The sequence below is a fragment of the Patella vulgata genome, chromosome 9, assembly GCF_932274485.2.
Source record: "Patella vulgata chromosome 9, xgPatVulg1.2, whole genome shotgun sequence".
NCBI classification, from domain to species: Eukaryota; Metazoa; Mollusca; class Gastropoda; family Patellidae; genus Patella; species Patella vulgata.
Window position 1 is genome coordinate 30838453 of NC_065887.2, and position 27384 is coordinate 30865836.

The following is a 27384-nucleotide window of genomic DNA, read 5'->3' on the forward strand; positions in this document are numbered from 1 at the left end:
CTACATATTAACGGATAAAATATATTATCTAAAAGAGCTAAACCTCTTTGATTAAGGTCAAAATGAAATCTAAGTGAGTACATTTAACATGTTACTTCTATTAATACAGGCAACATCCTCTATATAATTAATAAATTTTGTTTCCAAAGATTAATCACAAGTAGGTATGTTTACTAATTTAACATGACCCATCTACATTTTAAAAAAGACAGATCGTCAATCCGCAAACCAAATCAAAATATAACGATAATTTTTCGTTTTTGACACAGATCAAAGAGACATTGCAATCTTAAGCAAAAACTGTGGCATAACTACAATCATAGGCTAAAATCAAAAAAAAAGAAATGTATTTTATATGGTATCTTAGAAACTAATAAAAATTGGCAATACAAAATATTAAATGAAGATACAGGAGTTTATAAAAATATAACTTCAAGTATTTAGTATTGGAGAACATTTATTCAAATAATGAATACTACTGTAAGATTCTTACTACTGATCTACAAAATTTGATAAGACAAGAAAGGAATTGTAAGGTAATATGCAAACTTTGCTATATAACAGTTATGAGCCCTATATATCAAGACACTGTATGACGTCACAGTAAAGAAGTTAAGATAATTTCATGTAAATTTCTCACTGGTGCATGTTACGACAATGTGTTCAGTATAAATTATTTGGGCAGAAGTACTAGTGTTTCTGAAGTGGTTTCACAACTGATTTAAAAGAGAGCTTTCCATACCCTGCCTCAAGCACAAAATTGAAGTACTATCATCTAAGACTGAGTTTAGATTGATTTAGAGATTTAGTTAAAAAATCTAAACAGCAGAATTTCTAAGCTAAGGTACACATGCTTGTAACTGACTACCAAACAATCAATTATATCTATGTTTAAATTCAAGCATCCAACTATATATGTTAAGTTACAAAGCACACTCATAATTATATAAATATCATATGTCTTTATTAATTCTATCTTTATTTTATTTCATCTTGATGGTTCTGATTTTTTACACTGCCTAAGGACTACCATTACAGAAAATGTAATTAGATCAGTGGATAAGGTCTTGCCATCATTGGAAGAGTTGCAATTTCATTGGCTGTTATATACACAATGATAAAACCATTAAAATGTAAAATAAGGAATATAACACGAAAGAAAAAGAAAATCGAAAAAACATTATTGATTATACATACTTGTGATAGGGGAAGATCTTAAAAGTAAAATAGTAAAAGGGGTGGGGGGGGATGTGTGTGAACTATTATATGTATGGTGTGAACTTTATTGTCATATCATAAAGCACAAATTAAACAAAGTTGTTGATTAAATTTGCACATCTATGAATAGCCTAATATAAATTATAACTTACAAGAGCTGAATAAATCTGTAAACCATAGAATACAAAACAAATACAAATAATTGCCATTCAAGAAGACATTTAAACAATTAATGCCAGTACATGTCATACAGAAGATACAGCTGTAAAAGTATATAAATATCCAACAAAAGAAAAACGTTAAGATAAATAAATACCTCTTTAAGTCTAGATAATCATTCTTGTTTAACATTAATTGCACACAAACCACATGTTTAATACTCCACACAAGAAATACATACACACCTCTTAAGATAGTTATCTTTTTCCAATACTACATACAAGAAATACATGCACATCCCATTAAGATAATCATCCTTAATTAATATGGCAATCAATAAATATTCCCTTCTTATTAATTCAATTATCCTTAATTACCATGACACACAAGAAACACATGCCAATCTTATTAAGATAATTATCCTTAATTACTATAGCACACCAGAAATGCATGCACAACTAATTAAGATATTTTGATCTTAATTCAATACTACACATATTGGGACACAAAAAATACATGCACATCTCACTTTGATGACATGACAAACTTCATACAGATTTTGAAACAAACTGCCTTTTGTAACCCCAAGTGAGCTTATTTAATCATCAATGTTACAAAATCTTTTAATATTTGTTTCTGGAATTTTTGTTAATGCACAAGGAGCAATGTGCACTTCTCTCAAATCCGCGGATGTCTTATTTTAGGAATTTCAAATTTCATTGTTTTAAGACGATTTTTTGTAGATATAAATATCTGACATTACCAGTAATAAGGTACTTCTCCTTTTGCTTCTAAACTTAATAAAATATTTATGTTTAAAGATTTGATTTTAAATAAAGAAGAAGCAGCAAAAACAATGGTGTAAAGGATTTTTAACTTACCCGACTACCACCTAGACTGGTTGTTGATCTAGATGAGAAACTTTGAATAGTAAACCCTCCACCTCCACCATTACCAACTGGTGATGCCAGATTACATGTACTTGATCTAGAACTTGTTTTAGATGAGGCTAAACTATCATACTGTAGATTACCTGCAAATATAGCCCCCAAAATTTGACATTTCCAAGAAAATTGATTTTTCAATTTTTGTTTTCCAATTTTCAACCAATTTTGGATGATTTTATACCGGTATATACAACAATCATCAAGGCCATTAATTTTCATCTCTTTCAGATAGACTTACAATTCCAATGTGTGTTGATTGATTTTTATTACTTGAAAGTTGACTTTAATCTCAGTGAAAACGGTAACTTTATTACAATCAACACTGAAGCATCCATCATTTGAGTAAAATGAGTGTAAGATTAATCCCTACTTCTGGTGAATACATGTATTTCAATGGAGCTCATAACAGATGTTACCCTATTGTGGTACCGTCATTTATTTTGAGAGAGAGAGAGAGAGAGAGAGAGAGAGAGAAAAATGGGGTTTAACGTCCACTCGACACAAACTAGGTCATTTCGGGGCTAACTAGTAACATATGGTTTATTTCAATAATTCGCTTGCGCGTAGGGGTCTTTAGCAGTGGGACTAAACCGGAGGACCCGGAGAAAACCCACGATGTTGGACAGGCGACCCTACTCCTTGTCACGTACAACCGGGGATTCGAAACTACGCCAGTTGACTCAATGACAGGCTTTATGATACAGCACGCATGTGCTAACCTTTTGGCCATCCACATCCCCCCCTCCCCCCCCGGTCATTTATTGAAGATATGAGAGGGAGAATGTAGACCAGAGAAATTTATTTCATGAACTCCTGATAAGATCAGGAAGGATGATAGGTCTGCAAATATCTAGAAATTTATAGCATCCATTGTATACTAATCATTGCTACCTACCAGTTTTAGTAAGAGGTGTCAAAAATAAAGCTTTCACCACAGAGTTTTCTGATGTTCGTAAAATGTTCAAAACCTCTGGTGAGAGGCGATCTCGATTCTTTTCTAGAAATCCTTTAGCATCATACTCTACACGTCCGGCGTAATGATCTATACAAAATGTCAGGTTATCAGCCTTGGGACGACTGTATACTGGTGATCGTATATTCTGGTGAAATTTATCTGTAAACAGAAATAAAGCATACTTCAGAGAGTCTGCATTTTGGAATAAACAAAATCGGTGATGTTGATGTTAAGGTTGTGAACGTCGTTGATTTGGGGCAAAAATAGAATGTTGATCTGACATGCTGTTTTGATTAATAATGAGACAAGCTCTATACAATATTTTCATATTAAACAGGGGGATCACGTGGCTAAGTGGGTAAGACGCTAGCTCGCTAGCCTGGAGGTCGGGTGTTCGATCCCTGCATTGGCCGAGAAAGTTCATCCAGATTTTCCGGCGTGGTTCTCCCTTGTCAGTGATGCAGGACGGAGGGGCTGACAAGGAAAGCTGTCTAGTCGTTTGGATGGGACGAAAAACCGAGGTCCCGTGTACACATTGGCGTGCACGTAAAAGATCCTTTGGCAGTTGGAATTCGATATAAGAGTAGGCCGTAGTGCTGCTGTCCGGGCAAAATTTCCCTCATAGCACACTGTATGGCGTATGCTCGTCTTCATTAGCCCAGGTTAGGAGCAGAACAGTAGGACGTTAAACTCCATTTCATTTCATATTAAACAGAAGTTGGTTTGTTTACATTTATAAATTTTACATCAACATTGGATTTAACTGCTGACCTATAATTTAAATTATAAACAGATGCCCACTCAAAGCAATTTCAAATATAATTCAAAAGTACCAAATTATATGCATGTATCGCTGATGTTTATATTAACCGAACCAAGAACTTGAAAGTCCATTAATGAAGTTCTCCAATAAAAACTTCAAAGTCATGTTATATTATACCCTTTGGAGACAGTCAAAGATTTTTAAATCTACTTCAGTTTGGGACTTTATTTTTAACGACTGGAAAAGATAATAAATGAACGTACCAACAAGGGTTCGGTCTGTAGCTTTTGGAAAATGACTTTCTTCATCAAGTAATGCTAGCAGACCAATAGGTTTCATCAAGAACATGTCTAATATAGGTCTATTATCAACAAACGTTATCTCACTAGCATTTATACCTTCATTCTCATATTCTTGCTGTAACAAAAAATATCGATTTGATAAAGATAATTACATTTATAAACTTGACAAATAGCAAAGACAACTGATAGTACATACATGAACACATCTATGATAATCCAAAATTTCAATGTGAATCAGGCTGTTAGTTACTTGTAACAGATTAAGTGATGCTAATTTAATGGTGCTAAACCTCTTTAATTTAACATAATTAGAGCAAATCAACAATTACATGATGCATTGGAATATTTGACTGTGTAAATTACACAAAGATATATATAAGGAAATTGTGGAAAGTTGAAAATGATTAAATAATGGCTGTTAGCTTACTTTATGTACACCTATTTGATTGAAACAAAGTAAGAACATTTCATCTACAATAAATTTTAACACTTACCATCTCCCAGGCAAATATATGCTGATTAAAATAATACTGTATTTGTTCATTTGCTATATTTATACACACTTGCTCAAATGAATTCTTGACAAAATTCTCAAAACCGAAAATATCTAACAATCCCACGACCAAACTTTCATTACTGAAAAAAACAAAACATTTATAATACATAATTTATTTCATGATAAATGGTATCAGGTGTTCTAGAAAGAGTAAGCATACCCTTATGACAGCTTATGGCACGTGTCTCTACTTATATAGATAGCTAATTAAAATAGTTTGGACATTGATTAGAGAAGCAAAAGCTAGAGGGTAGAAGGCCAACAGCAATCACAAGTCCCATTTGCTTAATAAACGGGTATGATCAGGTCAATTCTATTTCGCTACATTTGTATTCAGTCCATTAAGGGTTAGGGCACAAAAAATTTAGTGCTGAAATGTAGAAAATGCTCTTAGCAAGAAGCTGGATTCCTTTTCATAAGGTTGTAGTACCCACAATACTAGCAAATGGTTCTTTGGCACAACATTCACAGGTTTCCTTCTAGGCATTGGATGTCCACCACAATACGGAATACTGGACATAAACCCAAGGAAGCAATATAAGCAGATGATTCTCCCACGACCCTTATTGCCAGACATTCGATGTCCATACAACTAATTGTGGAAAAAGCATAGCAGTAGAATATTCAAGATAAACCAAGAAAGCCATGTTGTGGCATCCACAAAATTGTTTTTGTTCAGACATCATGTCTTGGTACCAACAACTGAATGTAGAGGCTGCATTCAGACACTTGGTGATCAAAGGGTTATGAATAGGCCTAGTCGATTGAAATATTTAACTTCCCAACTTACTCTTGAGTATTACCAGACTGTGGTTTTAATAACGAACTGATTCTGTTTACAATCCAACTAAACAAACGACCATATAAGGCTTTTGCCATGGCATCTCTGGCATTGACGGCTTCCTGTACACTATTATTACGTATAATTACTTCTCCTTTGGCCACCATTCCTGTCGTTGTTAATGCTTCTATTAAATCTTTGGATTCAAGACCAAGAAGTTTGGAAACTGAAAGTATAAAATTAAATTTGTATTCATTATTACGATTAGAACCATCAAATACCTTCCAACAAGAAAAGAAATGATTCAACTGAATAAAAAATAATCCAACTACAAAAGAAATGATTCAACTAGAACAACTAGAAATGAAATGATCCAATCATTCAACTAGAAAATAATTAATCATGGTCAGTTGTACTAACATTATAGTTTTATTCTCGGTTTGTCATAACTCATAAAATTTCTGAATGTTTAATAAATAGGCGGCACATATAAACTCACACTACATGTATCAATATTTCAATATATTGTGAGATTCTGATGGTAGGTTCATCCTACGCCCATTTCTTCATATATATATATCTCTTTAACAAAATAAATCTGAGTTTTAAAACATTCTAATGAAGCAACTACTGTACATTTTCAGGTGACATTTTGGATACGTTTTTTTCATTAATGCAATTCATTTCAAAATAAAAATGGATGAATGAATTATTGGGGTTTAATGTTTTGTAAATACAATCATTTTGAGACTAACTTACTGTAAATCTTATTTTTATGGTTACATGTGCAATGTGGGAGAGAAAAATTTTACCAGGCATTGGTGTTTTCACATACTTTTCTTTTGTTTCCAATAGCCAGGCGTTCTTTCATATATATCCATGCTTTTGTGTACAAGTGCGGATCTTAGTTTTTCATAGAAAAGATATCTATGACACTAAGATCCCTTTAAGGACAGAGTATGAAATGACCCTAATAGTCAATTACTAAAAGGTAAGTTTGTAAGAAATAAAATGATCTGTATAAAGATGTACCTGTATTAACTAATACTCAATAATGAATTACTAACAGATAAGTATGTAAGAAATAAATGATCTGTATTTGGACGTACCTGTATTAATTAATGCTTTATCCTTTATAACACACTGATCTTCACCAGGTGATTCTTGATGATTAAAAGTAATATTACCTGTATGTAATATACTAGATAATATACTATATACAGCCCGCACTTCCTATAATATACAAGTCAAAACATAAATTACATATCTTACAATATTAAGCTAAAGGGGTTGGGTAGCCGAGTGCTGTAAACTGTCTTCTTTAGATCATAAAATCTGTCATTGAGTCAAGAAGGTATAGTCTCTATTCCCAGCTTGTAAATGACAATTCAAATTTTATAAAAGAAATTAAGTTTTGAAAGTGTATATCTGTGTGCAATATGATTGGTTTTAACCGATTATGTTTAAAAGTTACAGCCAATCAGAGATTCAAGATCATGGAATGGACTATACATGATCCACTGCTACACGCCATACTATACAAGGGATAGCTGTGTGTTGCAGTTGTGAAGTATTTTTTATGTGGTGAAACAATGAGAGTACCCTCTTGAGAGTATAAATGTTTACTAGATCAAAAAAAGTTTTTTAAATTTAAAACTTTAATTGTTAAAATAAAAAAGAACTTATGTAAATAAATAAATTTACCTCTTGTTGAAATCCTATAATGTTAAAACAATGTTGTATTGCTTTAAATTTAACTTTATTACTAGATAAACTGGCTATATCTGGATCTTTACTACTGTATTCCTGTATATATCTATATAACATATACACAAAAAAATAATGTATATATTTGTAAACATCAATTGTCCATGTTATTGTTTTTCATAGTAATGAACTGGAAAGCTTTATTTACAAAAAGAAATAATTCGCATTTGTGCCTTGTAAATTTACATTTTAAAAGAAACAAGGAAAGATCACCAATAGTCTTAATAAATCTCAATGGTAAAGAGTTCCAACCACCTGACTACTACTGTTAATGGTGTTCAAAATAAATTAATATCTTACCTATAGTTAGTTGAAGATTTGAGATGATAATTGTCACTACCTTCACCAGATATCAGACCATCATGTATATAATAAAATATGTGGAAATTCTGTTCACCCCTGAAAAATAACATCATATATACGTTTGTTGTTTGGGCTGTCCCCCTGCACTAACTAATAACTAAAACTTGTAAGTGTCAAAGGATCGAACTTGTGACCTACTGGTTACTCAATGTCAGCCATATATGGTGGCTTCCAATTCAGGTTAAACCCTATTATCTATTGCAATGATGTTACATTGTAAAGGTTATAAAGGTGATGGAATTTGGTAAAGAGCAAAATTTGAAACTTGTAAATACTGTTCTTTGTAAATTACTGTCAAATCATACATTGTTTTAAAGTTACAAAAAAAACAATACAGAAAATCAAGTTTTTTTCTTGGGGGGTTGTTAAAGAAAATATTTTATACATATTTAAACATACATTATGCAAGAGCAAAATCGGCCTATTGCAGGTCTTTCTTTAGGCCTGAAATGTTATAAAAACTATTAATTAGACATTAATTAACTTATCCAGACCATAATCAGCTCTCGATGTCAAGGATTGCCTGCGATATTTGTTGGATTGCAGTCCGATTTGCTGCAAAACTTTCCTTCGTGATTAACGATTAAAAGGATAATCAAGACTATTAGTTTTGTCTTATCGACTTCAGTAATGATGATCGAGGCTAAGCGGAACTTTCATCCGCTTGGTTCTCGGCTCATAGTGGATCAATTTGACTGAAATTTTCAGCAAGTTGCCTTTACATTATGTAGTTTTTAACTATACTATTCAAAAAAAGTAGGGGATATTTGATTTTGGGGGCATAATACTAAAATATGCAAATGACTACGAAAAAAGTCACTATAGAACCTAACAGAAGAAACATTTCCAGTTACATGTGACGCCTAAACGCACCTATAGCTACCGCATGGAATGCAGGTGATGCTTGGGATCATCATGGGGGTCCAACCCAAGATTTGCATGACTCTGACTTTGAATGTTACAGTCATTGTGGCATTGAATTCCAGGGTGGAAACATCAGTTTAATTGTTTTAGTGACCAGCAAACAAATTTTGATATGCGTCGGCTTACCCAAAATGAAAGGTTACGTGCCCTTGGCATGCTACAGATCGGCACAACACAGGCGGTTGTGGCGCGGACGATGAATGTTTCTCAGTCTGTCATAAGCAGGCTATGGTCCACATACCGTGATACACAATCTGTACAGGACAGACCACGCTCAGGTCGACCAAGGGCGACAACTCAAGCCCAGGATCGATTTATCCGTACCTTGGCCTTGAGAAATCGTGTCATCACAGCAAATCAGATCAGCGCTCGTCTTCAAACAGACACTGGTGTGAGAGTGAGTGGCCAGACGATTCGGAATCGACTGCATAGGGGTCACCTTCGCGCCCGACGTCCTCGCGTGATCCCTTGTTTGAGAGATCATCACATTCAGGCAAGACGTCGTTGGTGTAGGGATCGTCAACACTGGGATAATCGACGCTGGAGCAATGTGATGTTTTCAGATGAGTCAAGGTTCACTGTTGATTTTTTGGACAGACGTAGGAGGGTGTGGTGTCGTCGAAACGAGCGCTTCCAAGACGTTAACGTCATCAGACATGATCGATTTGGGGGTGGTTCTGTTATGGTGTGGGGAGGCATCACTGTTGCTGGAAGAACGGCTTTACATGTTGTTGCAGGGCGTGTTACAGGCCAGTACTACCGGGACAACATCTTGGCAGTCCATGTTGTTCCGTTCGCACGACGTCATGGCTGCCGTTTCATCTTCCAGGATGACAACGCAAGATGTCACAGGGCCAGGATCGTTACAGGTTACCTCCAACAACAGAACATCACCACATTACCTTGGCCAGCACTGAGTCCCAACCTCTCCCCCATCGAGCATGTCTGGGACATGCTTGGACAGAGGTTACGTCAACGTCAACAACGTCCTGCCAATGTCCAAGAACTTGCTGCTGCGTTGCAACAGGAATGGGACAATCTGGACCAAAATGACCTTAGACGTCTCATTAGGAGTATGCCACGTCGGATCAATGCTTGTTTGGCAAACAGAGGAGGATTTACCCGTTACTGACTTGGTTGTGATGCTGTGGTAACTTTGCTGTTTGACCCCGGGTATCATTTTACCCGTATAATGGTCAGTCTGTGCCTTACTTAGTCTAACGATCATTTGGAATAAATCGATGAATGTGAACTTCATTTCATTTTGTCATTTGTTTCTTCGTCAGTTTCATTAGGTGACTTTAATAACACTTAAAAATCAAATATCCCCTACTTTTTTTGAATAGTATATTATAGTGAGAACTGCCAACTCGTTATCTCATCTCCCATAATGTATCTTTAACTTACTTAGCTTGATTAATAACTCTTGATTTCTCTAAAAGATACTCGGTTATCTTGGCTGAAATAAATTAAACAACAGTTATACATTGATTGAAAATTAATGCTGGATGGGAGAGAGAGAGAGAAATAGAGATTAATGCCCACTCAATATATGGTGTATTTTATTCCAATTAGTCGTAAGCTTACATAAGCTTCAGATCAAACTCTCCAGTACTTGCATTGATGATCTATAGCTTACACATTAGAATACAAAGGCCCCCTCCCACCAGCACCACCCACCGAAACAAAACAATACACTGTGTGCCGACACTAAAACCACATGGCACAGTGAATACAAAGCTGTTAGTAACATTCACATACAGAATTAAGTCACCCGGACCCCTCTTTTTGTAATCTTGAATGTGGTCTTTCCATACATATTTAGATATTAAGATGATTTTGGTATTGAGGGCAGATTTCCCTTCGATTAAGGGGAAAATAATTTAGTTAAGTGTTTCTCTGTCTGTTTCTTACAGTTAGTCACAAGACAACATAATGTTTGGAATAATATCCTAAAGATAATTACCTCCAACAACGGTACCACTAGATGTAAAAAACATCTCTAAATATTTTCCAAATCTACTTGAATTATCATTTATCACAGTTTTAGCATTTCCAAATGCCTCCATTAATGGGTTCACCTGTAGTATTCTATCTTCTAATGTACGATTTGGTGCCTACAATATAAATTAACACGTCATTAATGTGACGTTAAAGGACTACATGCAGACAGACACAACACTATGTATCTTCTAATTTTTTTGATTTAATAGCAGTGGTCGAAATAACACTTGTCTACTTGTCGAATCCAAGTAATGTCTATAAATTCTGGTTAAAAATGTCTGTCTAATTTATCCATTCCAATAATGTTGGAAAAGGGGAATCTTTCATTTTAAAACAAATTAGATGGTATTTAACAGCACGCGACATAGCTGTCCGTGTCCCCGATTAACATGACTGAAACTTATATAGTCATTTTCAGTTCGTTCTATACGCCTGGAAAAGGTTTCTTTGCATTAAAATGGTAACACTACTGGTTCTAGGAAAGCCGTAATGTCATTGGCTGTTCGTTCTAAATCACCCAATCACAGTCAATATTACATAACTCCATGGCAGTCAGGGCTCAGGCTGTCGGTCGCCAAAGTGGCGATTTGCGATAAAAAAAAAATGGAAGTGGTGATTAAAATTTGATTTTAGCATACTTGGCGGTAAAAAAATCTTAAAATTCTAATCGTATATATATATATCTATCCTTGATTGACAATTATCGTGAAATTTAAATGTCAATCACAACCAGTACCACGTGGCAAACAGGCGACATACATCAACTAATAACTTTTAGTAACTAGCTGATAATCCGGATCGTGTCATTGAGTAATACTATACTGATCATTTGTCTTTGATTAATGATTATAGTTGATTAATAATTGCCAATGATCTATATAAAGCCGATTATTTTTTATTTGAGGTTTCGTTTTGTCTTAAAAAATTAAAAGAAATATGGCCGACAATTCTTTCCGAAGAGAACTAAATATTTTGATAGTTGAATTCCATTTACTGTGGTTTCTTTTGGCATGGAATATACAAGCATGCCTAATTGTATATTATGTTAAATTATAATATCACCATGGGTCGGAAACGGAAGAACAACAAACGAGTCGAATAGTGAAGATTCTTGAGTGACAAAACGGTCTGTCATTTGTTTCATTACCTCCGCCAAAATGTGTTAAAGTGAACACTAAGTCTGATTGTACAAGTAAGCATCTTACAAATGAAATTGAAATATAATAAGTTATTTTTTTAAATTAAAAACAAAAATCAATGGTGACAACTTGAAATGACCAAATGACAAGTAAAAAATATTTCTACTTGTTACCTGAGACAAGTAAAATTTTACAAACATTTCATTCAACCCCTGAATAGTTACATATAAATGGAAGAATATAGCCACTAGTTTGCCTCTTTAATTTCTTGATCTAAAGCTTTAATGCATGGTCTAGTTGTCCTTTCGATTTTAAACCCCTTAAACAGCAATATATAAAGCTGAATAATTACTGAAAATCACAAATTAATACATGGATAATTCCCTGCTTCCTTATCTTGAATCTGATATACATGTAGTAAATAATCATAACCCAACGTTCAATGCTAAATACTATTTAACATTTTTAAAATATATTCTAGTATGTTACGGATTAGAGTGGGGTAAATCTATCTATTCTGAAGATTAGGCCATAAATATTTGTTTATTTAGCAAACGTGCATATCAGTCAACCAAATGAATATGCAGTATATGATGATCAATCCATAAAAAGCTTTTGAAGCAGTTATTATACTGCCTGACTTAATAAAATTTATTCCCACTCTTCAAAAAGAGTTAATAAAAACATTAAATTATTCAATTAGTTCAACTCTAAATATACCTTTCCCAGTTGAGTTAAATGTTGAACTAAAAGATTAGCACTTTCTGTTTTACCAGCACCCGATTCTCCACTTATAACAATACACTGAAAATACAATGGAAGAAACGTATATTAGTTATGCTCAAGACAGTGTATACTTAGATCCATGTCTTAATAAACTATTTTAACAACAGCCATTTTCAATTTCAGAGTTTTCATTGTGGAGGGACTACACATAAAATTTATGGGCTAGTTTGAAAATTAATTCATTTCGGAGTTACAATAAGCCAAACAATCAAACAAATTTGATATGTATGGCATAGCAAGGTTTTGGCAATTGGGGGCATTCACTTTGTAAAATCATTGCACAACTTTGAAATTCAATAGGGTTCCGTTTAGAATTAGCTGAGAACAATCCCAACCAGCTTGGAAAAAATCTTGAAAAAAATTTAACCTGTAAAGTGTTGACGAGGTTCCAGAAAAATGGCAGTAAATCTGCTATATATCAATCGATGAGTGATTCTGAATTTTAAAAGAGTTCCTCCTTACAATATGAGTAGTAGAACAATTTCAGCATGTTTCAAAAAACAAATCTCTAAAAACTCTGACTTGTAGAGCGTAGACAAAGTTTAATTTACTGGGGCAATAACTCCACATAAAACTAAATGCCAAAAAACCCCAAATGTACATTTTTAAAGTATGAATATCTTGTAGATTGAATTGTACCTGGTTATTTTTATTATGCATCATCAGTTGATAACATTGATCAGCTACTGCAAATATATGTGGTGGATTTTCATCTTTACTGGCGTTTATATATTTTTTTGTATACTGAAATATAGATACATAGTAACTTCATTATTAACTTCAATGGGATATCAATGGAATTCATAAGAATTTCAGTTTCTGATATGTTATTATTTTCAGGCCAAACACTTCAAATGTAATGAAATGTGAGTCTGTGGTTCTACTTTTCTGATGAAAAAAGGGTGTGTGATAGTCTGAATTTTATTTTGTCAAAAGGATTGTGTAACTAAATGATTTCTCATGAACATCACATTTCAAGGTTCTAAATTTTTTTCATTTAATGCTGTTTATAGGAATTCACTAATATAGTTACTAATTCTTGTCTTATATATCTAATATTGACTGTATGATGTTAAGCTTCATGATCAATTACGATTATTTATTACAAACAGTAATTGTTGTCTTGATCATTGAAACTTTTGGCCAGGGGCGCCACATAGGCATGTGAGGGCCCTGCGTATAGAAACAGTAATTGATTAACCTACCTCTTCTGTATATATAGACATAGGTGTAAATGGATTTAATGCCAGTAGAATATCACCAATATATGTATAAATCATATCTTGTATATAACGATTTAATAACTGTGATACAATCAACTCCTGTAAAATTACAATCATAGAAAAATATTAAAAAATACACAACTATATAACATATCAAACAAAAACTGTGATACAATTAAATCCTGTAACAATACAATCAGAAGTTTGAACTTTCTATCTCAATTAAATAACTTCACATAGATGTATGTATTTAAGTTATCTGGGATAGCATAAACTTCTATATATAAGTCAATTAGTTGGAAAAGGGGGACAACTTTTGTAGTTCCGACAATTGTTATGGAAAGAAATGTGCTGATTAACAATGTTTGACACCATGAGTGAATTTTAAAATTAGTAGATATCATAAAGAGTTAAATTTTAAAAGATGTGATTATTAATATGCATGGTTCAAGTCTGAAAGTCAATTAACTCGAAAGTATAAAGGAACACGTCACCTCATCCAAATTTTCCATTTTAGCCAGATCTTCAGATGTAGAAACATCTTTACGTGATTTTCGGCCCGATTTAAACTGTCCATGTTTTGTTGTAACATCAGGTGCAGTCACTGTTTTTTCCATCTTAGTTGTCATGGCAACTAATTTCTCCTCAATCTAAAACAAAATAGAAATAAAAGATAATAATAAATAAAAAGATAGGTTGCCAGGCAACGAAACATACGCCCACAGCAGCTAAATCGTCCGGTGAGTCAACAAGAGTTGTCGCATATTTTTACTTTTTTCGGTAATTAAACATTTATAATACATTAAAATCTGATAAAGAGTAACAACTAATTAAGTAATTATCAGAAAACCATTAGAATTTGTTTGGTTTTTATAAAGTTCTGCCCCATGCTAATGTTTAGTATAGAAAACTTTTAACATCATGGATTTAGTTGTTCAAGTCATAAAAATTCATTGAAAATCAATATACTTGTTCGTCTCAAGACCTTAAACTCTGTGTATCAATCTGAAGTCAATCGGATGATAACTTTAGCCTCTAGAGCGTCAGAAGACTTTTCAAAGTGATCAAGGGCCATAACTCTTGCAGTAATTATCGGAAATCGCTGAAAATCAATAGGCTTCTTCGTCTCATGACCTTAAACACTGTGTATAAATTTAAAGTCAATTGGATATTAACTTTAGCCTCTAGAGCGTCCACAAGATTTTTCAAAGGGATCAAGGGCCATAACTCTGGCAGTAATTATCGGAAATCGCTGAAAATCAATAGGCTTCTTCGTCTCATGACATTAAACACTGTGTATAAATTTAAAGTCAATCGGATATTAACTTTAGCTTCTAGAGCGTCCACAAGATTTTTGAAAGTGATCAAGGACCAGAACTCTGGCAGTAATTATCTGAAATCGCTGGAAATCAATAGGCTTCTTCGTCTCATGACCTTAAACACTGTGTATAAATCTAAAGTAAATCGGATATTAACTTTAGCCTCTAGATCGTCCACAAGATTTTTTGAAGTGATCAAGGGCCATAACTCTGGCAGTAATTACCAGAAATTGCTGAAAACCAATAGGCTTCTTCGTCTCATGACCTTAAACACTGTGTATAAATTTAAAGTAAATCGGGTATTAACTTTAGTCTCTAGAGCGTCCACAAGATTTTTTGAAGTGATCAAGGGCCATAACTCTGGCAGTAATTATCGGAAATCGCTGAAAATCAATAGGCTTCTTCGTCTCATGACCTTAAACACTGTGTATACATTTAAATTCAATCGGATATTAACTTTAGCCTCTAGAGCGTCCACAAGATTTTTTGAAGTGATCAAGGGCCATAACTCTGGCAGTAATTATTGGAAATCGCTGAAAATCAATAGGCTTCTTTGTCCCATGGCCTTAAACACTGTGTGTAAATTTAAAGTCAATCGGATATTAACTTTAGCCTCTAGAGCGTCCACAAGATTTTTTGAAGTGATCAAGGGCCATAACTCTGGCAGTAATTATCGGAAATCGCTGAAAATCAATAGGCTTCTTCGTCTCATGACCTTAAACACTGTGTATAAATTTAAAGTCAATCGGATATTAACTTTAGCCTCTCGATGGACGGACGGACGGACGGGGGTGACGACAATATACGACCACATTTCAATGTGGGCGTATAAAAACGCAATGATTAGACTGAAAGTGTAGGTGAGACATAATGCAGCTGACATATTTACAGACACAAGAAAATCGACATCAACCCATGGGGGCCATGCCAACTTTACTTACAGTGAAAGTCAGCACAAAGGCAAAAATAAACAAATGTGGTTGTTCTGACCTAGCTTGTTAAAAACCATTTTTTATAGTCCTGATTTGTTTGTGTTTTGAGGAGATTGATCTGTGATGTCTTTAGGTGATCATGAAAACATCTGTTACATTCAAAATTGCAAGATTTAAAGTGTATCTAATCATTTGTTCATTCCTGGAGTTTTACATCCACTTCCACCAAGGGTTATAAGTCATTGTGTTCTAAAATAACTAGACAAGTTTGGATTTAATTACGTGGGTATCTTTTTACATGTAGGATTTTAGGTCCAAACTCCAGAGATAATGTATGAATAAAAATCAAAACAGTTTAAGCAAAAATGAAATGATATGGGGTTTAACGTCCTACTGTTCTGCTCCGACTGGGCTAATGAAGACGGGCATATGCCATACAGTGTGCTATGGGGGGAATTTTTCCTTGGGCAGTGGCAACTATGGCCTTCTCTTTTATCGAATTCCAACTGCCAAGGGATCTCGGTTTTCATCCCATCCGAATGACAAGACAGCTGTCCGTATCACGCCCTCCGTCCTGCACCACTGACAAGGGGAAACCACGCCAGAAAATCCTGATGAACTTTCTCGGCCAATGCAGGGGTCAAGCACAGGTCCTCCAGGCTAGCGAGCCAGCATCTTACCCACTTAGCCACCGTGGCTCCATCAGTTTAAGCAGATAGGTAATAAATGAATTCAGTTGTCCATGGAATAACCTTTATCAATGACAAATTGTGTTAACTCTTATCAAAACACCAAGGAAATGCCCTACCCCAACTGACTAATCTCATAGTTAAATGCAAAATCTCCATGAAAATGATCTTTCCTTTTTTAAAAGGTTCACAAAATACTGACTTACACTTGGTATATCTTGGTCTGTAATTTGTCTTATAAAAGGGTGCTGTAGAAGTTCATCCGTAAATGGTCTCTGTTCAAAATCTTTCACTAAACATCTGAACCAAAATAATTTTTACTAAAGTAATAATATATATATAAGAATAAGATCTCACTACAAACGAAATCATTGTGGGACTACCATGACCTATTTTTAATTCAAAGGTCTATAGCAGGGGGGTGTCAAACATGCGACCTGCGGGCCACATCTGACCAGCCAAGGGTTTAAATGTCGACCGTGGAACAAATCTCAACAAACTGGCATGTCAATAATTCTTAGAAACTAGCGGTGGAAATCGTTTATTATTGTTTTCCGGTTTCAGTAAAACTCTGATTTCTGCACTGTATGTCATAGGCATCTAAGTTGTATTTAAAACAAGAGAACGATATCTAACGATTTTAGTCAAATATATCACTAAAATTTTCTTTATCTTGATAGTTTTGTATATCTCCGGTCCATTTGATGTAAAATTTTAGTTCATGTGGCACCTGAATCGAAATGAATTTGACACCCCTGGTCTATTGCACAGGAGACCTTTGAAAAAAAACATCAACGCCATACAGATGGCCCTGCTCATCATGTACAAAGGTTGAATTTTTTACAACTTTGCATAGGTGGCCGAACTTCTGATTTACAACAACATTACAACTTTAGCCATTGAAGCTTGGTTTGAAGTCTTTGTGGTAAGATATTTTATCAGAATGGGATTGGGTAACAAGTTTAGTCTATGTAAAACCTCTTTCCCGAAATATAAACTGACATTTCTAATAAATATTTAAAATCTGCTTGACATATTAATAAAATTATGAACTGGTGTAAAAATCATAACCCACCTTTTAATAAAATCTAAAAACTCATCTGACCAATCAGAAGGTTTAGCTACAGTTGGTGGTGGATTTCTGGAAGACAGAAAATGCAACATAACATAAAGACAATGTATTTGAATAACTGGTAACTGAAAAACAAACAAACAACCTTAAAAACAACAAGCTACTTGGTGATATTTAATCTTCAAAAAATAACCTTGTTCACCTATATATCACCATGCACATGAAGAAAAATATTTTATTATTTTTATCCATGCAATTTATTCACAAAGCATACAATTTTAACTTATCACCATAAATGTACATTAGAGATGAAACACTTGAGCATACATATATCCTTATCTTTGAACAGAAACAAACAGAATCAAATTTCCCTTTCATCTAGAAATCAAGCAATCCAAAATGCTTTGTCAATCCCTAGATATATCAGCTTTAGTGATATGCAAATGTTTAACACTTGGTTGTTCCACTAATGGCAATTTACGCTAGACTGCCAGTCTGCAGGAATCTTATATTCAAGATTATTTTACATAATGTTAATCAGCTATATAAGAGCCATTATAGTATTTTATAGCCAAAATTTGGTTGTAATCTTAAAATATTATTAATAGAATAATTCACATATATGTCGATGAGGTCCCCAACAGGTGTAGAATTTTTTACTTTTATAAATAAAATAAGTCCTATCAGATGATTATGTGACCTTTTCAGAAACAAGATTTGAAATGATAGATTATGCAATCTGTATTTGCATTATATGTGCTCAATGCATTCTTCACATGTTAAAACGCCATGAATTTGTGTGTGAATTAATAAATGGGGATAATCAAATATTGATGATGTACAATCTATGTTTACATTAACCAGAATTCAATATAGAGATTGATATCAAACCCACGAAACCAAATCAATTTCATCAACTGCCATGCTATTGCTATAGAGTATTTCTAGTATAAAACCAGCAGTAATTGCGTTGACACTATCTATAATCCACACATAATTATTTTAACACTACAATTATCAAAAAACTGATTTGTTATTATCACACCAGTGAGATTACTGAGATACAAGTTGTATTACAATAGTAAACTTTGTATGGAAGAATTTTATTGACAAAGTCTTATTGATTTTAGCTGTTTAACAAATCCAATGAAATAGATCTCATTTTCTTGTTTATTTTGACATCTTTTACTAATCACCAACAAGAGTATTTTTGTCTGAACTGTTTATCCAGTGAAAGCTATAGTTTCTCCTTGTCAGTATTGCTTTGCCAAATGTCAATAATCCACAGTTTTTGTCAGGTTTTTTTATGAAATCACTTAGATTTTTGATATATGTAGGATATGCATAACTATAACTTATCCAATCTGATTAAAATACAAATCTATACAGGTATTTCATTTCGTTTTTTTTATACTTTCGATGAACTCCACTACATGAAGAGCTGACCGGTTGTAGTTGGAGGTCATACAAGCAGCTTTTGACCCTATGACATCAGACATTTGATTAACTAATCAGCATCGATGTTTCTAGTGGGATACACACAGTTCCGTGCACCACACTAAATAAAAACAACATAACACAAAATATCAAAACAACATAACAAAATATCAAACAACATATCACAAAATATCAAAACAACATATCACAAAATATGAAACTGTTAGCAACTTGAACCCACTGCAGGACATTACTCTCACTAAGATGAGCCATGTGACTAGTGTTCCAGAAAGGGTAAGCACAAAAATACACCAACAGCAATGATCCTATATTTACTGAACTCAGCCAACAATAATTTCTGTACTTATATATTATCTAGATAATAATAATGGCCTTAGCACAGTCAACTTCAGATTTTATTTTATACTATTTTGAGGTCATCAAACTACGTATTTTAATAATGACAAATATCCACGTCTCATCAATATTCTATACAACTAGGAAATAATGCCAAGTAAAACAATTCTCACATAAACTCATCATCAATGAAATGCTAAATAATTATATTTTAATTAAGCAGGACACAAACAATTCTGTTTGGTCATCAATGCCTACATGTATATAGATTTATTTTTTTAAATATCAGAAAGCATGGAATTCTATCCTAGTAATAGTATAATCTATCTAAATGTTTATAATGAAATGATTCAAGAGAAAGGTCAATATACAGAACCCACATAGTTAATGAATTAGAGAAGTGTTATTAAAGAAGATTGACAATCTATTTGTATTCTCTAACAAACGACTGATAATGATGAAAGCTATCCAGATAAACGTTTATAAAGAATCTAGCACTATGTTATTTAAAGAGTATGATAGTGATGTTAGTACATCAGTCAAATTTGGTGTGTTGAAAGAAAATTTTAGTTCTATTCCTAATTTATTCTTTTCAACTGACAACTGCTACATTTTGTTTTGTGATGTAAATTTAGTTTGATGTCTGAACAGGAGCATCTAGTGGTTTAACGTCCTACTGTTCTGCTCCTAACCTGGGCTAATGAAGACGGGCATACGCCATACAGTGTGCTATGAGGGAAATTTTGCCCGAGCAGCGGCACTATCGCCTACTCTTATATCGATTTCCAACTGCCAAGGGATCTTTTACGTGCATTCCAATGTATACACGGGACCTTTTTTTTCCGTCTCATCCGAAGGACTAGTCAGCTGTCCTTGTCAGGCCCTCCATCCTGCATCACTGACAAGGGGGAACCACGCCGGAAAAAATCCAGATGAACACTGTACTAATTTGATCAGTTGACGTCCTATTTATATTGATAGGAGCAAGGGCACTGAAATCCGGATGTACACCAGATTTAGTTCCGCCACCGTCCTTAGTGTGGTATGATGAAGTGAGAACTTAATGATACCAAGAAATTTTTGGACTGCATATAGTCTTTGTATTTGTGTACATCTGTTTGTTACATGGGTTTTTTTTAACAGCTTTGCTGTTTAATAACCTAGTCCCAATTCAACTAGAATACCAATGGTCAACTTTTATGTTCAATTGGTGAAAAGTCAAAGTATCTGCTATAATTCTGTATGGAAAGCATGTCTAAAGTTAGACAGTCCTGTTGACTAGTCATACATTACGAGTAAACAATACAGAAAATTATGTGTTCCAAATGATTCAACATTTGAGTTACATTTGGCATTTATTTTGAAAACTTTCATTCACTTGCACAAGATGTAACCTACGAAATATGAGACTGCTCCTTTAAGAATAATTTGGTTCAATGATCGGTGTATAAGCAAACATAGATTATAATAAATCATGTTATTCAGTGAGAAAATTAACAATAACATTTAACATAAACAGATCAATACATCATCAATCAGGTAATGATCAAATTATTTATAGGTCAACTAATACAGACAAGTATACATCACAACATTCAGGTAACAACCTCTATCTGCATACATGATTACCGGATTATAAAAAAAAATAGAAATAAATAAATAACACTGCTACTAATAAATGTATATATTAACATTCTATTTAATTTATTAGTAATTCTAAATCTAACTTATTTCAAGCAACCCTAAAGTAGTAAAGAAAAAGAAAAAAAAAAAAAAAAAAAATTTCTAAGCACTACACTGTAAACGGATCTTTAAATAACAAGCACTTGAATTTTATAAATTTCAACACAGATTCGCTTGATTTCGAAACAGAAATCTCAACTAGATATTATAATAGAATATATTAAAAATTAATGCATAATAATATTGATTGTATGGACGACTATATTCTCACTGTGATTTACAGTTTCCTGGCAATGTCATTTAATCTCTGATAAAAATCAACCATAGAAAAAAAATTGCTTCAATAAAAATACAAAGAAAAGAAAGTTGAACACAGAGCTTAATTTTGCTTTCATAATCATACTGAAATGGCTCCGAATTCATGTTCAAAGTTCAAAAGTTTGGTATTTAAAAGGCCTAATATTGCAGTATAACAGCAAATACATGTATAGACTTTCAAAACATACTGGTAGACAATCAAAATATATTGGTCTAAATTGAATAAATCAATCAATATTAGTCATATTCAAACTATGATATACTAAGAAAATGAATTAATAACAAATTTTAGAATTTAAATCTGAAATCCTGCTCTTTTTGACAGTAGCTAATAATTTTTATTTTTAAACCCCAAAACTATATGGAAGAGGAACTGATTTTTCTTTGAGCAGAATCTTTTAATAATTAAGGGTGACAACATTCTAGCCTCCAAAATGCCTGCAATCATAAAGCTCCTGTACACACTGATGTAAAATAAAATCTTACCGCCTGAATGTCCATACTCAAAATGTTCAAATTTCTGACATTTTACCATCCAATAAGAAACACCTTATTGCAAATACATAATGACTCTACATAAAAAACAACTTATCCAATCCAAAATATTTTTAACTATTTCTGGAAAGCAGAAAAACTTAAAAATGTAGTTAATAAAATAAGACTACCAAAATTGAAATTCTACAAACTATTTAGTTTTTGTCCTTTGAAAAACTGCTTTGGTAACAAAACTCCCGATGGAGAAAAAAAAACTAGAACACCACAGTTCAAGCATACCTAAAGTCTATTCTGATAATCATAATTCATAATTTATATCAGTTCTAAACAAAACTATTTACCCCAAAGCTAATTTTATACAATCACTTACTTGATTTAGATGGCTGATTAAAAGAACCATTAATGTCCTTCGTAATACACATTAGCCATTAACGACAATGCTTTGTATTGATTCGAACTATAAGGTGCTGTGGTACATTACAGAAATCTACACTTCTATAGAACCAATCAGAGCTAATTATCAGCTCATTACAGAAAGAACATGTGTATTATACATATATTGGTACAACCCATTCAATCAACGATAAATCACTGTATCAACAACAATTAAATACTAGGGTGTGGTCTTGTACATACTCGCTTCATCTAGCATCTTTCATTGACTTTTACCTAAGTAGCTTATATCATGTGTACATTTAGAACTACTAACAGTAATGTAATGGCAGAATCATTACTATCTACCTTTTATTTAAACTGTCGGGGATATACATACATAGTACCCCTTCCCCACCCCTCCATGCGTAGAGTGGGGCATTTAAACCACCCACACTACTAAAACAAAGAACATTTTTCACTGCTCTCTATTGAAAATCAATTAGTTGTTTACCACTAAATTGATGAAATTATTGATGCCACAAGAGACAACTTTCTAAATTTTGGAAAAAGCATATCTGAGAACTTGATTTTAAGCTAAAGCATCTGGAGATAACAAAAAGTGTAGTTCTCTAAGGGTTTTAGAATTCTTTATTGTTCATTTATGGAGATAATCGATATTTGTGAGTTATAAAGTTGATGGCCCAGACGGTAAAACTAGGAACCCCAGGTCCTTTGCCTTTGTCACGATTGACACTTGGGGCTCTAGTTCATTTAAGGAAAATGATTAGCAACAATCACTTGAATTGAATTGAAATGAGGTTTAACGGCTCCTAACTGGGCTAATGAAGACAGGCATATGCCATACAGTGTGCTATGAGGGAAATTTTGCCCGGACAGCGGCACTACGGCCTACACTTATATCGAATTCCAGCTGTCAAGGGATCTTTTACATGCACACCAATGTGTACACAGGACCTCGGTTTTCCGTCCCATCAGAACGACAGCTGTCCTTGTCAGATCCAGGCAGTACAGCTGTCCTTGTCAGAACCAGGCAGTACAGACGCTCTGCTGGTGACCTTGGACCACAAGATTATCATAAACCCTCGGTAACTTTTAGCTTCTGAAATCCAGATCAGATCCAATCCATCATTCCAGTAAGCCATAACAATTACTGATGGATGTCATGCAAGAGGCAGGATATGCTAAATTTCTAGAACACCTGATATCACCTATCATTCAAGGAGTTCACATTGCTAACACATTTTTCATGATAATCATACCTCAACAAAGAATCTTATTTACTAGGCTGGTGTATTTATCTTGGTATCTTTAAATTAATCAATACGTATTGTTTGGGTGGGGCTCATCTTATTTTCCCAGAAATCGCATTACAGTATATACATGTAAACAATAATCATACAAATATTGGCCTTGACTCGACTCAGATCTTAAAAAATATGAACTCTCCAAACTGGAAAAAAATGGCATTAAGAGCGTGTCCGCGAGATCACCATGCAGGGGGTGATAACCCTTGGGTCAGGGATTTGGACCAAATTTTTTCTGTGAGATGGGTTAGTACCCAGATACATCCCCACAAAATATTAGATTGATTCAGTTGATATCGACCTGGAAAATTGGAAAAGTATTTTTTAATCGAAAAATAAGCCAAAAATAGGCAATTTTGGATCCAAATTTGAATGACCTGCTATTCGGACAATAATTGATTTGGATAGACAAAATTATGGGCATTAGTAGGACCACTCAGGTTCCTCCTTCACACTGAGTTTGAAGTTTCTACTGCTAATGATACCTTGGTACTGGCCGGATACCCAACTCTCTCTGAAAATTGAATTTAATGAAAACCAATGTTTAAGAGGCTATAGCTCGTTCTTTGCAGGGACTAGGACCAAAGTTGAATGTTACCCACAACTAGCAACCTTCCTACTAACAAAATAAAAAATAAAAATGACCGGAACAGTCATAATAAAAACAGGAGAAATATATTAAAAACACCAAAAATTAGGATAAAATGTCCCGTTTATCAATACCCCAGATGAAGTATATGTATGGACATCTTTACAAATTTAATATATTCCATTTAGTCGTTAGCAAGGATGATTTAGACATGAGAGGAACGAAGTAAAATGAGATTTAAAGTCCACTGGACACAAACTAGGTCATTTTGGGACTAGCATAATATGGTGATGCATATTGTATCTATGGACATCATCACAAAGTTAATATATTCGTTAGCAAGGATGATTTTGACTTAAGAGAGGGAAATGGGGTTTAAGGTCCACTCAACACAAACTAGGTCATTTGGGGACTAAATTTTTTATGGTACAATTTTACTTCAATAATACACTTGTGGGAAAAGAGAATATCCATGAGGTTGGACAAACAACACCACACCATGTCACTGGCATGCTGTCACACCACTTAACTCAATGACAGACCTTAGGATCTAAAGTCTATGTGTTAAACCAGGGGATTGTAGATGATCCAGTGACAGTAAGTCCTAGTCACACAATCAGCAAGACGACTATACAACACCTTTTCTACCAATGTTCCTTGTGCCAAATAGGTTATTTTGGTCAAACATATTTTAGGAATCAGACCAGCTTATTCCCATCTGTATTTAGGAGCCGATCATTGTATAGAAACATTTGGACGTTTTCATGGAGAGGCATTACAGATCGGGAGGCTATGATAGTTCCATATTGAAATCCCTGAAGGAGAAGAGGTCAAAAACAGTACTACAAAATAAAACAGTACTCTGTGGTCCAAAAACCTTGAAGGAAGGTCAGAGAGCATTTACACTCGAACATAGGAATCTATGTAAGTGAGCACTTCTGCTCGTCGAACGTAGTGCCATAAATCCTGTTGTGATCTATCTTTCCCTTCAGAGATTTCAATACCAGACATTAAATGTCCCTACATGAACATTTCTGAATGTTTCTTCTTATGGTTCTTCTTTACATGAGCAGGTGTACAAATTAATAGATATCAAGTTTATGATACTGATAGTAATGTCAGTCAAATTTATACGATGATCTGCTCATGAATACAGATCTTAATAACAGTGGTCTGATCCCTGCAAAATTACACACCACGTATGACTCTTCCCTATGGCTATCAAGCAAGTGTGAAAGTCAGATTTTGTCACAAAAATATTATGATTTTAAACAAAATGATCTATTTGACACGATTCACGTTGAAATTACGAAATATTACAAGTAATGGTGATGATCAGTAGTCATTTGAAGATAATCGTTGGTCATTGCTGAAAAGGTGCTGCTTTGGTTACATTGTGCTAATATAAAAGCTTGTTATGCCAGTCCTTACATTTATGCACTTCCGTGCTACTAACTACTGAATACAGATGAGAATAATCGTTGCCTGATCCTGCAAAATTATACACCAGTTAAGCCCCTTTCCTACGATGACCGCGAACGTCCGATTTTGTCACAAAAACTTCATGATTTTTAACCAAGATAGTATATCTGGCACAAGGAACGTTCAAGTAACAAAAAATAGTACTAATGTTCATAATCAACGGTCATTTGAACTCTTGAAAATAGTAGTCGGTCATCAGTGAAAAGACGAATTTCGTGGAAAATACCGTTTTTACACATTTTCAGAATATTACAGCACTCTAGTGGGTTGCGTTCCGGTCAGTTTTTTTCTTTTGACATTTACTTTGAGAAATGCCCTTCACAACCACACCAAGCAATTCTATGTCAGACCTGCAAAGAAGCAGCTACATGCATTTTGGGATAGCATAGTTTTAAACATATGTAAAATGACCACTTTATGATCACTCACAGAAAATTCCACACGATTCATTCATTCCCAAACGACTGCAGGATTTTAAGACGACTACTAGGCCTATCATACCTGACCAATATCAAAAATTTAGAGACACAACATTTCGGGTAGGAGTGTTTTGAAATTAGGGTAACAAATTGGTCGAAATATGTCAATTTTTGCCCCAAAACAACAATTTCCAGTTATACCGGAAGTTGTCCGTTCAAAATTTTTTCACTTCATCATGTGACTTCTGTCGCCTAGGGGTCCCCATAGACCAAGTATGGTTGAAATTTGCTGACCCCCCGGGTTATCGTTTTTTTCAATTTCTGCATGGTGCTCTCGTGGACACGCTCTTAAATCTGCATAGATTGATTCTGTTGGTTTTTTAGCCAACACTAGCCTAACATACAAGTAGCTCACTCAGAGTCAGATAAAGTATATAAAACTTATCTTTACCAAAAAATTCTGATTCTGAAAATTAAGGTCTAACTATCACACTAATTCAACTTAAGTAGTGGAAAGGGTCTTGGCACAAGGCAGAATATGCTTAATCATTCTGGGGCACCTGATACCACTCTGTATCTAAGGAGATTACATAACATAGCAGCATAAGCGACTGGGATGTGGTACATTTTTATTGCAGTATTTCACTTGCATGCAGAGGACTTTAGAAATGAAAAAACCTGAGAGGCTCATATTCCTGAAAAAATGGAAGCGAAATCCATATCTAGCAATTGCTGCACTTAAAGCTGGGTTGTGCTTTTGACATACATGTAGTGTGTCTATTTTTATCGTCCAATCAAATCTCTCTAGAGTTCCATTATTGGGTTCTTTCAGTTTATGGAAACAACTGACATAGGTAAGGAGTCTTCCCTTAAACTTCAGACAGTTGATTAAATGTATCAAAAGATTGTGAAAATATTCTTTTTTCCTGCCTGGTCCAACAATGTTTACGTTGGCAACTTTTTAGGTAGCCTCGTTTATCACACCATTAGTTTTTCTGCCATATT

General features: G+C 34.0%; 1 protein-coding gene across 1 annotated transcript in view; it reads right to left on the minus strand.

The window, feature by feature from the left end:
- Positions 1 to 27384, minus strand: part of LOC126832646 (myosin-IIIb) — a 59941-nt gene that overhangs the window by 17681 nt on the left and 14876 nt on the right. Inside the window, exons 8-24 of the mRNA XM_056103204.1 lie at positions 17903 to 17968; positions 17034 to 17127; positions 14382 to 14537; positions 13870 to 13986; positions 13304 to 13408; positions 12599 to 12682; positions 10702 to 10852; positions 10143 to 10194; positions 7749 to 7847; positions 7386 to 7497; positions 6791 to 6914; positions 5691 to 5907; positions 4839 to 4980; positions 4306 to 4459; positions 3220 to 3438; positions 2259 to 2410; positions 1371 to 1385 (exon numbers count right to left, since the gene is read on the minus strand). Coding sequence (XP_055959179.1) covers positions 1371 to 1385; positions 2259 to 2410; positions 3220 to 3438; positions 4306 to 4459; positions 4839 to 4980; positions 5691 to 5907; positions 6791 to 6914; positions 7386 to 7497; positions 7749 to 7847; positions 10143 to 10194; positions 10702 to 10852; positions 12599 to 12682; positions 13304 to 13408; positions 13870 to 13986; positions 14382 to 14537; positions 17034 to 17127; positions 17903 to 17968 — 2059 coding nt within the window. The remainder of the gene's footprint in view (positions 1 to 1370; positions 1386 to 2258; positions 2411 to 3219; positions 3439 to 4305; positions 4460 to 4838; positions 4981 to 5690; positions 5908 to 6790; positions 6915 to 7385; positions 7498 to 7748; positions 7848 to 10142; positions 10195 to 10701; positions 10853 to 12598; positions 12683 to 13303; positions 13409 to 13869; positions 13987 to 14381; positions 14538 to 17033; positions 17128 to 17902; positions 17969 to 27384) is intronic.